This window comes from Sinocyclocheilus anshuiensis, unplaced genomic scaffold (assembly GCF_001515605.1).
Source record: "Sinocyclocheilus anshuiensis isolate Anshui unplaced genomic scaffold, SAMN03320099.WGS_v1.1 scaffold315, whole genome shotgun sequence".
In the NCBI taxonomy this organism is placed as follows: Eukaryota; Metazoa; Chordata; class Actinopteri; order Cypriniformes; family Cyprinidae; genus Sinocyclocheilus; species Sinocyclocheilus anshuiensis.
In genome coordinates, this window is record NW_015548210.1 from 1283080 (window position 1) to 1294921 (window position 11842).

The 11842-nt window shown below is 40.4% G+C and overlaps 1 protein-coding gene across 1 annotated transcript in view; it reads left to right on the forward strand.

Moving 5' to 3' along the window:
* The first annotated feature begins 256 nt into the window (after positions 1–256).
* Positions 257–11842, forward strand: part of nipblb (NIPBL cohesin loading factor b) — a 37765-nt gene continuing 26179 nt past the window's right edge. Inside the window, exons 1-11 of the mRNA XM_016440489.1 lie at positions 257–525; positions 4394–4527; positions 5056–5221; positions 5337–5437; positions 6582–6690; positions 6850–6989; positions 7307–7455; positions 7589–7670; positions 8409–8948; positions 9194–10747; positions 10907–11029. Of these exons, the coding sequence (XP_016295975.1) occupies positions 4464–4527; positions 5056–5221; positions 5337–5437; positions 6582–6690; positions 6850–6989; positions 7307–7455; positions 7589–7670; positions 8409–8948; positions 9194–10747; positions 10907–11029 (3028 nt within the window). The 5' untranslated portion in view covers positions 257–525; positions 4394–4463. The remainder of the gene's footprint in view (positions 526–4393; positions 4528–5055; positions 5222–5336; positions 5438–6581; positions 6691–6849; positions 6990–7306; positions 7456–7588; positions 7671–8408; positions 8949–9193; positions 10748–10906; positions 11030–11842) is intronic.

Genomic DNA, 11842 nt, shown 5'->3' on the forward strand with positions numbered 1-11842 from the left:
CTCAAATTAAAAAAGATAATTTTCTAATAAGCCTTCACGTTATTTATACACATTTAATGAATACTAGAAAGCAAAAGCGTGAATGAGGAGAAAAGAAGAGAGGAGGGAGAAGAAAACAGAGTGGAGGATGATAGAGGAGAGGATGGGAAGCGGCGGATGGAAGAAGGAGGGAAGGGGAGGAGAGCAGGCAGCGGAAGTCGGCGGGTCGCTGCTGGTTGGTTCGGCGCCGGTGGAGGGAGTCATTCCTGCAGCAGTGCTTCCGGTCGGCATTTTGTTCTGCGAGAGAGAGAGGGAGTCTGTGTGGATTCTTTTTTGAGCGCCCAGGAGCCTTTCGGCACCGAATCTTTTTCTGCCATCGTCCGGAGTAAAGTGCGAGCTTCCGCGGACGCCTACGAGAGGAATGACCGCCTCCAGTCCGTCTTCATGTTCGCAGTGAGAGGAAGCGGTGCGACCCGGATTATTGTTGTGAGAGGGACACAGCGAGCCCGAACCCCCCACCTTCACCTTTCAACAACAGAGCCTCAGGTAAATGCGCCGGGCCCGTTTCGCTGGTTCCGAGCGGGGAAGCACAGTAGCCCGTTCTCGGGGTGGGACTGCTTCGGACTTTCCGAAAGGTTATCGGTGTTGTGCAGCCCTCGCTTCGCGTTAGCATACGCGTTAGCTCGGTGCGGGCCCGCAGGCGAATCCGCGGTTCGGATGGTTCGCGAACGAAAGGCCAAAACGGGCAGTTTAAACAGACTCAGCCGGTCCAGGGGGGTTCGTCTGGAGATGCAGATGTGCAGCTGAACCTGAAGCCCGGAGATAAGAGTCATACAGGCCTGCAGCTCCGCAGACCAGAGTAAACAATACTGTCCTCTCATAGTAAACCTCATTCACCTTCCATCAGAGTAAACAATGCTGTGATTTTAGAGTAAAACCGTTTCCAGCATCTGTCAGAGTACACAAAACCATATCAGAACAATCCATATGAACTAGAAATCACAATGAACAATACTCTCATATTCGAACAAAACTTAATAGCCATTAGAGTATAAACAATGGTCATTTTAAGCAGTTCTCATTCGCCGTTTGTGAGAATAAACACAAACTCTCCTCTTATTTAGCATTTAGCTCAGTAAACAATATCATAACCATGTAGATTAGATAGTAAACCTGATTAATTATTCATCAGAATAAACAATACTCCCTTCCTAAAGCTGAACTTACTAGACATCAGAATAGTTTTATTAATGAGATCCACAATATCTAATTATAGCAAACCTTTGAGAATCTGTCAAAATAAAGAGCAAACAATACACTCTTGTACTGAATAATGCTGGCATCCAAAAATTCATAACTATTATTCATAAGGGTTTTACCTGCAGCTCAGTATAATTTTCATTTACTAAGGCGAATATGAAATTAGTTTCGGTGCTTGTTTACTGTTAATTATCTTTGAATATAAAGGTTTGTTAAAGCATATATGAAATGATTGAAGTCATAGTGAGATTAGTAATATCATACACAAATATTGTAAACATTTATAATGCTCATGTGTTTCTAAAGAACAGAATAAAATGATCAGTCTTTTATAAACAAAAACGTTCAATAACTCAATATCTATACAGTTATTGTTATAGAAAATAATTTTATTTTATATATTTGAAAACAAAATTGAGGCTTTATTTAAAAAAAAAAAAAAAATGCAGTTTGAGTTTGAAAGAGTCCTTATGACTGCTAAGATTGAATGAATGAATGAATGAATGAATGAAATGCTGCTAGGAGTCAGTTAGCTTTAGCAGTTGATATCCAAAACGTGCACAAATCAAAAACCAAAAGTAAATTTAAAGTTCTGTGTTTGTTGACAAGATTCTGGCTTCATAACAGTAGATTCCGAGAAGGGATTACAGTTGAAATCGCTCACGTTTATGACAAGACTGTCAGATTTGTTGGTTTAAATTGCTGTGGTGTTTTACTGGAGCAGCTGGTGCTGCAGAAACATTGAGTTGTGGCTGTAATCTGGGAGTGAGATTTCACATAGGAGACCTATATTTATATATTTACCTTTAATAAATTAACAGACACGATGAAGCTTGTCCTGGGATGAACTTTAAATGACTTGCCTGTTCAACATAATTTGATGCTTTTGCAGTACATTTGTTCCTGTTGTCTTTCATTTTTACTTGGATAAATGTTTGTGTAATAACAAGTAGCTGTATTCACAGTAGCACTTTTCACAGTAGCACTTTTCCTGGTTTTGTTTCATTATTACACTGTTGTCTAGTCAGTCAATAAGGCACCATGATGAGTCACCCAAACTAGATAGATAGATAGATAGATAGATATTGAAATAGAGAGGGAGAGAACTGGTCAGGATCTGTTTGGTTGGGAATATCAATCAAGTTTGAGCTATACTGGCTTATATGTGTAGTCCAAAGACTGTGTGGATGAAAGCTCTGTCTACTCATGCACATCTATAATTGTGTTGCACAATGTATAGTCCTTCTTTTTATTTGTTGTTGTGTAATTATGGCCTAAATATTATGTTATTGTGTCCATCAATTATAGATTACCGCCTGCCAGAACCACCTGTAGAATTAGTGGATTATTCTGCTAATTCTTAGTCGTACTGTTTATATAAAATTGTACTTGATGTTCTTGAATGCTAAAGGTTCATTCAAAAAATTAACTAGAAGTGTGTATTCTCCAAATCAGTCTCTAAATGTAAATAACAATATTCATTCATTTTTTTTGTGCATAATAATAATAATTATAATTGCATATTGCATAATACTACTATTACTATTAATAATAAATGTAATGTACATAATATAAAAATGACTGAGTTTATTACTAAATAATATGAATTGATAATTATTAATATTGTTAATTATAATAATAATCATTATTTTGTTAATAATAATAATAAAATGTTTGCAATGTATATGTCTAAAACATTGTTTCTATTAATAATAGTAATATTAATAATAATAAAATAGCCCTCAATATTGCTTTTTAAACAATTAAAAAATAATCTGTAATGGTTTTCAAAAAAACAATAACAATACTGGTCAATTTCTGTTATTGTTTACATAGGCTATTACCATAAAAAGAAAATACAATTAATCTCAAGTAATTTTTTCTTTTTAGTTGTATTTTCTGAATGTTTCCTCCATTCCACTGCTTCCAGTTGCTCTCGTAGCAGTGAAACGCGGGGCATCCACAGGCAGCTGCTCGTCTTTTATGTTTTGGAATTGATGTTGGAGTCTCACTGAGACTCTGGTGGTTTGCTAGAGGAAATGATTGGCTCTTGAGCAGCTGAATGCAGCTGAAGCCAAACTCGAGGTTTTTCCAAATGTGTTGCAACCGTCTGTGGAAGACCTTCCTGTTTCAACAGGACCGTGTCTCCTGCAGCCTGTCCCACTGCCTGATGGGAAACCCTTCTAGAGGAGTGCAGGCAGTTTTAGAAGCATGGGGGGAGGGGCAACTACAAAATAAAGCCCATTTGATGAGCAGATGCGCGTGTAGTTTTGGCCTTGCTTGGTGCCTCTTTTGTTCTGTGCATAATGCATATGGTAAGTTTAAAATTAAGGTTTTGGCTTTTATGTATATGGCTCCATGGCTCCATTTGTTTTCCATTTGTAATATTTTTCGATTCGAAAGTCTGTGGTTGGTAAGATGTTTTAAAAGCAGTCTTATATGTACAAAGGCTGCATATATTTGGTCAATAATATAGCACACAAACAGTAATATTATTAAATATTATTACAGTTTAAAATGACTTTTATATATTAATATATTTTAAAAAATTATTCCTGTGATGGCAAAGCTGAATTTTCAGCATCATTAATCCAGTCTTCAGTGTCACATGATCCTTCAGAAATCATTCTAATATGCTGATTTGCTGCTCAAGAAACATTTCGTATTATTATCAATGTTGAAAAGATTTGTATTGCTTAGTATATTTGTGGAAACCTTTTTTTCAGGATTCTTTGATGAATAGAAAGTTCAAAAGGACAGCATTTAAAATATAAATCTTTTGTAAGATTGCCACTTTTGATCAAATTAATGCATCCTTGTTGAATAAAAGTATAAAGGATTTTTTTGAATGGTAGTATACAAAATAAAAATGAAACTAAATCTTGTAATTTTAGTCAATGCAAACACAATAAAAACCTCTTTATGAAATATTAAACTAAACTGACAAGATGAAGTAAATGAAAACTAGTGTCACCAGAACTGTAATAACTTGATTTGTACTGTTCTCTGGTTTCCTAGCATCATAGCACTTGTATTCCTAAAAGTATTTTAATTGCAATATGGTGCTATTTTTTCCATATGTCAGAAAAGAAAGTTCTCATCATAATACTGAACCTGATGATGATGTCATCATGTCCTCTTCTTCCTCTTGCAGCGAAAGATGTAAAGGTGGATCAGTGAGCAGCGACCTGTGCATCCACGCGAGCTCCCTGTCCTTCTTCAGCATGAATGGGGATATGCCTCATGTTCCTATCACCACTCTCGCTGGGATTGCAAGCCTCACTGACCGTAAGTTGCACAAACGCTTGCTACCTGAACTTATATAACAAACCTCCCTTAGCAAATTATTTATGCACATTGTATCTCTTAAACACATTTCGAAATGTAAAGTAAATAATTTTAAATTGATCATTATCAGATAAAGGAGTACCATCAAGAGTTAGTAATCTTCTGCTCATCATTTGACTTGAACATAGTGGCCACCATAAGAGGGAGACCACCCTTATGCATGATAAAGTGTCTTTTTGTCATACAAAGATCAACACATTTATCGAAAGTACTATTGATTTCTCTTTGGGTGTTAAAATTAGTTGGTGTACCTTCAAAATTGTGTGTAAATATTCATCCAGACGATATATACTGATGAATGCCCTCTTTTGTTTGGCTTTAAATCGATAGGACTTGGACTTGATTTGTACAGGCAATAATTTTCTTTGTGACTGGATCGAAACGGGAAGTCCCGAAGAAATGAGTGAAATATTTCATGCCTCCTGTTGTGGTAAGGAATAACTCATTTTTTGTGTGTTTATTTCTCAGTGTTAAATCAGCTGCCTCTCCCTTCCCCTCTACCTGCCACCACCACTAAGAGCCTGCTATATAATGGGAGGATCGCTGAGGAGGTCAGCTGTCTGCTGTCCCGGCGGGATGACACTCTTGTGTCCCAGCTGGCCCACAGCCTCAACCAGGTGTCCACCGAGCACATGTGGGTATCTCACCTCGGCCTCCTTCCTTCAGTGCATCCTCACCAAATGTGGTTATTTTACATGATATGTGAAATATCTGTGCGTCTCATTCAGTCTTTGTGGTTTTACATGCAGAGAGCTGAAGGACAACTTGGGCAGTGATGACCCGGAAGGAGATGTGCCTCTACTGCTACAGACGGTGCTGTCCAGGAACCCCAATGTCTTCAGGGAGAAAAGTACGCCCACCCGATACGGGGTTCAGGGCGGTAAGGAGAAACTGCAGAAATAAAGCTGTTTAGTCTGGGCATGCTTTTATTCTGTGATCTCTGTTTAAGTTTCCTGAATTAGAAATCCCATTTTTTGTAGCTTCCAGACTGTAGTGTTAATTAGTGGTAACTTTAATTATAATTTTAGCTGTATGAAATCCAAATGCCTTTGAAACTGCCTTAATGTAATCTTTTTACATTTTGACTATGGTCTTGCACTACTGTTCAAAAGTTGGGGATCAGCAATCATTTTTTTTTAGAATAAAGTCTCTTATGCTCAAACATATAGTAAAAATGGTAATATTATGAAATAATATTTGATATATATTAAAAAGTTATTTTTTTCCTGTTATGGCAAAGCTGAATTATCAGTTGCCTTTAGTCCAGTCTTCAGTGTCACATGATCCTTCAGAAATCATTGTAATATGCTGATTTGGTGCACAAATAACTTTTCTTATTATTACAGTTGAAAACAGTAGTTCTGCTAAATAAATATAAAGTCCAAAAGAAAGGAAAGGAAAGGATGTGTGGCAAAGTATGGTGTCCCATGCTTGGAATTTGTGCTCTGCATTTAACCCATCCAAGTGCATACACACAGCAGTGAGTAGTGAAACACACAATGCTGCGGCGCCCGGGGAGCAGTTGGGGGTTCGGTGCCTTGCTCAAGGGTCTCACCTCAGTCGTGGTATTGAGGGTGGAGAGAGCGCTGGATATTCACTCCCCCCCACCTACAATCCCTGCCGGACCTGAGACTCGAACCCGTGACCTTCGGGTGACTCTCTATCCATTAGGCCACGACTTTATTTGAAATATAAATTTTTAAGTCTTTACTGTCAGTTTTTATCAATTTAATACATCCTTGCTGGAAAAAAAAACTTTTAATTAACTAATTAATAAAAAAATGTTACAGACCATAAACTTTTGAACAGTGGTGTATATTTGCAAATATTGTAAGTGTTCAATATTTTTTTACATTTGGGTCACAAATTGCAGTGTTATTTTGTTCCTAACTGAGTTAAAACTAATCTATTTAGTTGGAGTTCTAGTCAGACAGCACACAAAGTCAACATTTTAAATCATAATTTGTTGACACTCTTTATTTTTTGCTTTGAAGGTTTAATGCAACAGCCAATGATACCACCGTACAAGATGCCTCAGAATTCAATGCATGGAAGTCCGGCGTCAAACTACCAGCAAACCACTATAACTCCGAGCCCTCCCAGGTACTGTTCCAGTTTCCTTTTTATTTGGGTTAGATAGGTAAGTGGCAAACAGCATACCATTTGAACGGCATATGGTGTGATTAAAGTAATTAAAATATGCTGAAGAACCTGGTTCCATTTCCAGTCTGTATACTGACCGGTTCTGCTCTTATTCGACAGCCGATATGTTCAACCTCAGGCGGGCTCTGGTACCAGGTACATGCCCCAGCAGAACAGCCCAGTGCCCAGCCCGTATGCGCCACAGAGCCCCGCAGGCTACATGCAGTACAGCTACCCTCAGCACCAACAGATCCAGCAAGGTGAGTCCCTGCTCTCCTCTCTGAAGAGAACCTCAAGAGGATTGTCACCGTTTTCAGTATCTGTAGTCTTAAAACACCTCAAGGCTCAAGGAAAAGTGGTTTTAATAAGGTTGGTTCTTAGTGAATCTTCTTTTATCCATGTCCCTTGCTGAATGATATGACTGAAAACCATTGCTTGCTGTTAAAATCAAAAACTGAAATGTGTATTTCATTTTTTAATGCAAATTCTTGTTCTTGTTGTGAAAAATTAGTCATTGCAGATTATTCCAAATAAAAATAAGTCAGTGAATACGTTTTTTTTTTTGTGTGTGTTGCAGTATCCGTATCCAGTCCGATAGTTCCTGGTGGCATGAGGAACATCCATGACAACAAGGTCTCCTGTCAAGTGTCGGGTAACTCCAACCATAATGCGAGGCATTGCTCCAACGATGAGTACATCAGCATCGTCCAGAGACTTGGAAATGATGTGAGTGCTTGCCAACAAAAGTTTTTTTAACCCTACATATATTTCTGCCTCCAGATTATTTTTCTTAATTCGATTGGGCCTAGATCTGTATTAACAGCACATTTTTCAACCCATGTTGTCTGTGTTTTCACAGGAGAGTGACCCCGCTATGAGAAACGCCTCTTTTCCTGTACGCTCCGTCTGCTCCCCTGCAGGAAGTGAAGGAACTCCGAAAGGTAGATTGAATCTCAATTTTTGTACCTATACCATTTTTAGGTGGGGTATGCTTTTAGGCCCCTATTTACACCCCCACTGGTCTTTTTCAAATTGTACTTGGGGTACGTTTGTGGCATCAACTTAAGTACCACAGTCTTTACTACTGGCAGTTGTGTACCTCTGTAAGTTTGAGATAATGCCATATTCACTGTTTATTTTGTGTTATTGTCACTTTCAACAAACACCCTTTACACATATGCTTGTACGTATAGCATGTATGTATTGTATTGTGTGCTTGTTGTTCTCCCAAGGAAATATATTCAGAGACAAGCAGCTATGAGAAACTAATACTCTCCTATTGTTAAGATGTGATATAAGGAGTACTGTTTCTGTGTCCAAGCCTCTACTTTTTTCATTTGAGAATATTATTTCAACAGACATTTAATTCACGAAAGATGAATTCATGAAAGATGAATCACTATCTGGTTAAGTGTAATTTCTGTATGGAGATAAAAGTTAGGACCGTTATTTATACAGGGTGACTATATATTATGACCTTATGTTGTTTGCTTGTGGCATCTTATAAAGTGTTTGGACTCACAAGGTCAGACTTAACATATGGATATGGAGGGTAACGTGAATGTGCAACGATGCAGAGATTAAACCAACCAAACTCTGACAAACTGGTTCATTTTGTTGCCATATTGCTGATTTACACAAAAGTATAATTTTTCTATTTTATGTTGGTTACATTTCAGTTGGATCTCGGCCGCCCTTGATTCTTCAGTCTCCTCCACCCTACACCTCCCCAAGAGATGCTGCTCCTGACCTCCTGTTGGACTCTCCCGAACGGAAAAAGAAGCAGAAAAAGTTAATGAAAGATGAGGGGGGTAAAGGTGCATTGTACGACATTGTCAGCTCACCCACTAAAGACTCCACAAAGCTAACAATAAAGTTGTCTCGAGTGAAGTCTTCTGAGACTGAGCAGTCAGCTGAACCGTTGTCGGCGGTAGAGCATGGCTCAGATGCTGAGAATGAACTATCGTGCAATAGCTTACCATACCACCGGAACCCCCAGGAACGGCTCTCCGCAGGACAGTGTCTTTCGGGTGAGCAGTCGGCCTACCAGCAGGTTCCTGTTCTACAGAACACTGGGGCACTTGCAGCCAAGCAACCCGGGGTAGTTAGTGGAACCCCCTACGACGAGGCAGAGCTGGATGCTCTTGCTGAGATCGAAAGGATTGAGAGGGAATCCGCTATCGAACGAGAACGCTGCTCTAAGGAAGTTCAAGATAAAGGTTGTGTTTATTTTCTAGTTGTCACTTGACGTGCATGCTTTTAATCAATTATCTAAATGCTTTAATCTGAATGACCGCTTTTATTACTGGTGCTTGTGAAGGTGTAACATGCTAACTACAACTGTTAGCAATGTTCTGGCACCCACTCGGAACATTCAAGCAACTGCATACTCCACTCATATTTGTAGATGAAAATGTAAATGTGTTGAATGCTGCTTCTTACCTGTATGATTCTTACTTTTCAGATAAACCTCTGAAGAAGAGAAAGCAGGATTCGTACCCTCAGGAACCAGGAGCTGCGGGCACCGCAGGGTCTTCTGGAACACCTGGCGTGGGTGGCGGATGCAATGCTGGGAACAAATTGGTACCTCAAGAGGCTTGTGCTGCTAGTAACGGAGCCAGTCGGCCGGCCTTGATGGTCAGTATAGACCTTCAGCAGGCAGGCAGGGTGGAAGGGCCAGTGGACTCCTGTCCTGTCCCTGCAACAGAGGCCCAGCGCTGGCCAGAAGATGGTTCTGAATCCACCGGGGTCTTGCGGCTTAAATCAAAGACAGATGGAGAGGTGCAGAAGACTGTAGATGGTCGTCCAGAAGTCATCAAGCAACGGGTGGAGACTGTGCCACAGAAAACTGTTTCAGATGGACGACCAGAAACTCCCAAACACAAGCACGAGAACCGCCGGGAGATCTCCAACAAAGTTAGTTCGGAAAAGAAATCGGATCCCTCCAAGCACAGACATGACGGTAAACCTGACAAAGTGAGGCCTGAGGGAAAAGGTCATGAAACTCCCAGAAAACAGGAAGGACGGTCGGAGTCGACTCGAGAGAGCAAAGGGGAGAGGCAAAAAGATCGGGAAAATGAAGGCTCTAAAGTCCGACGACCAGACACATCTAAGTCCAGCCGGGTAGAGCACAACAGGGACGTAGATCGGGACCAGGAACGGGAAAAAGAAGGGGAAAATCGGGACAAGGAGCGAGAGAAAGATCGAGACAAGGTGCGGGACAAGGAGCAGGAGAAAGATCAGGACAAGCTGCGGGAGAAAGATCGGGACAAGCTGCGGGAGAAAGATAGGGACAAGGTGCGAGAAAAAGATCGGGACAAAGACCGAGACAAGGAGCGTGTTAAAACTCGGGACAAGGAGCAGGAGAAAGATCGGGAAAAGGAGCGGGTAAAAGATCGGGACAAGGAGCGGGTAAAAGATCGGTACAGGGAACGAGAAAAAGATCAGGACAAGGAACGGGAGAGGGTCCGGGACAAAGATCGGGACAAGGATCGAGACCAAGAAAAGAAACGCCACACAGAATCAACAGAGGCCCGGGACAAGCGGTCTCCTGAGCAGCGCTCCCGTCCTGACAGTCCACGGGTGAAGCAGGAACCTCGTAGTGGAGCAGAATCCCGAACAAAACCTGAACGGTCAGTCCACAAAACTCCCAACAACAAAGACGAGAAACGGAGTGGAGACAAGAACCGACTCGATGGACACAAGCCTCCGTCCTCGGACAGTAAAACAGTAGAATTTCCCAACTACCTACTGGGGGGCAAATCGAGTGCATTAAAGAACTTTGTCATTCCCAAGTTGAAACGGGACAAAGATGGTAACGTGATGCAAGAAATGCGACGAGAGCTGTTTTCCGAGCCACTTGTGAAATTAGAAAAACTGGACCTGGTGGAGGACCTCAATAAGGGCGCCAAACCTGTTGTTGTTCTGAAGAAACTTTCCATTGATGAGGTCCAGAAGTTGATCAGTAATTCGTGCAGCAAGTCAAGCAAGAGCAAGTCGTCTTACGGAAAATTTGGAGGTAAGTCCCGTTTTCATGACCAGTGAGTTTTTTTTTTAGCTCATTGTACACAGATTTGACAGACTGTCTGAATATGCATTTGAAGAGTTTGAGTAGCCCTCTCTGTAGGGTGCTTCAAGGATTCAGTGTTAACGGAACTTCCTCATCATGTGCTGACAGAGATGGATTCCCGTGCACCACTGTGTGAGAGGGTGAAAATGAATAAACGCAGACGCAGCTCCACTAATGACAAGCCCAAGTATGCTGAAGTCAGCTCAGATGATGACAGTAGCTCTGTAGAACGTAAGTAAATATACTGAATCTAATGTTGTTTTCACACTTAATGTGCCTGCTTGATCCGAATCAGGTTTTTACTATCAATCTTATTTCAAAAAATGAAATGGAAAGCAATGCTTTGGTTTAGTTGGTGTTACTAATAAACTATTGGCAAAATATTTCTACTAGGGCTGGTAATTTAACGCGTTAATTATGGTGAAAAATAACGTGTTAAAATTATTAACGCATTTAACGCACTTGCCCCGCCCCAGACCTATGTGGGTCATCTGACATTTCATACAGTTGATTGATGACAAATATGAGGCAGGGCAACAACTCACTGCGTGATGGAGCCTAGAGAACGTAGTTAGAATGTCCCTAAAATTCAAGATATGGGGCAAAAATGCCCCTGTTTGAGTTTTTGTCTCATATTTACATCATATAGTTAAGCAATATCACACGAGCAATAGGCTAAGCGCAATATCACACGAGTGCAAATGTGATACTGATCTTATACAATAGTTCAGCAAGTAAGAAGTTAATATGGTGTTATTTTAGACACAATGTTGTCTGTTTTGTAGGGGTGGACCAGAATATTCGATTATTCGAATATTAGTTCGATGGGTTGGCATTCAATTTTAAATTTTGAGATTTGAATATTCATTTTTTTTCCCGAACACCTGGCATCCCCAGCGAAACGGTTCTCATTCGCGCTTGAATATGAATCGCCCATTAGTGAACGTCATGAACATCATGATTCATTTCATCTGGTAGAGAAAACAAAAATGCCGAAGACCTCAGCTGTGTGGGAGCACTTTAAATTGAGTGAGGACAAGACAA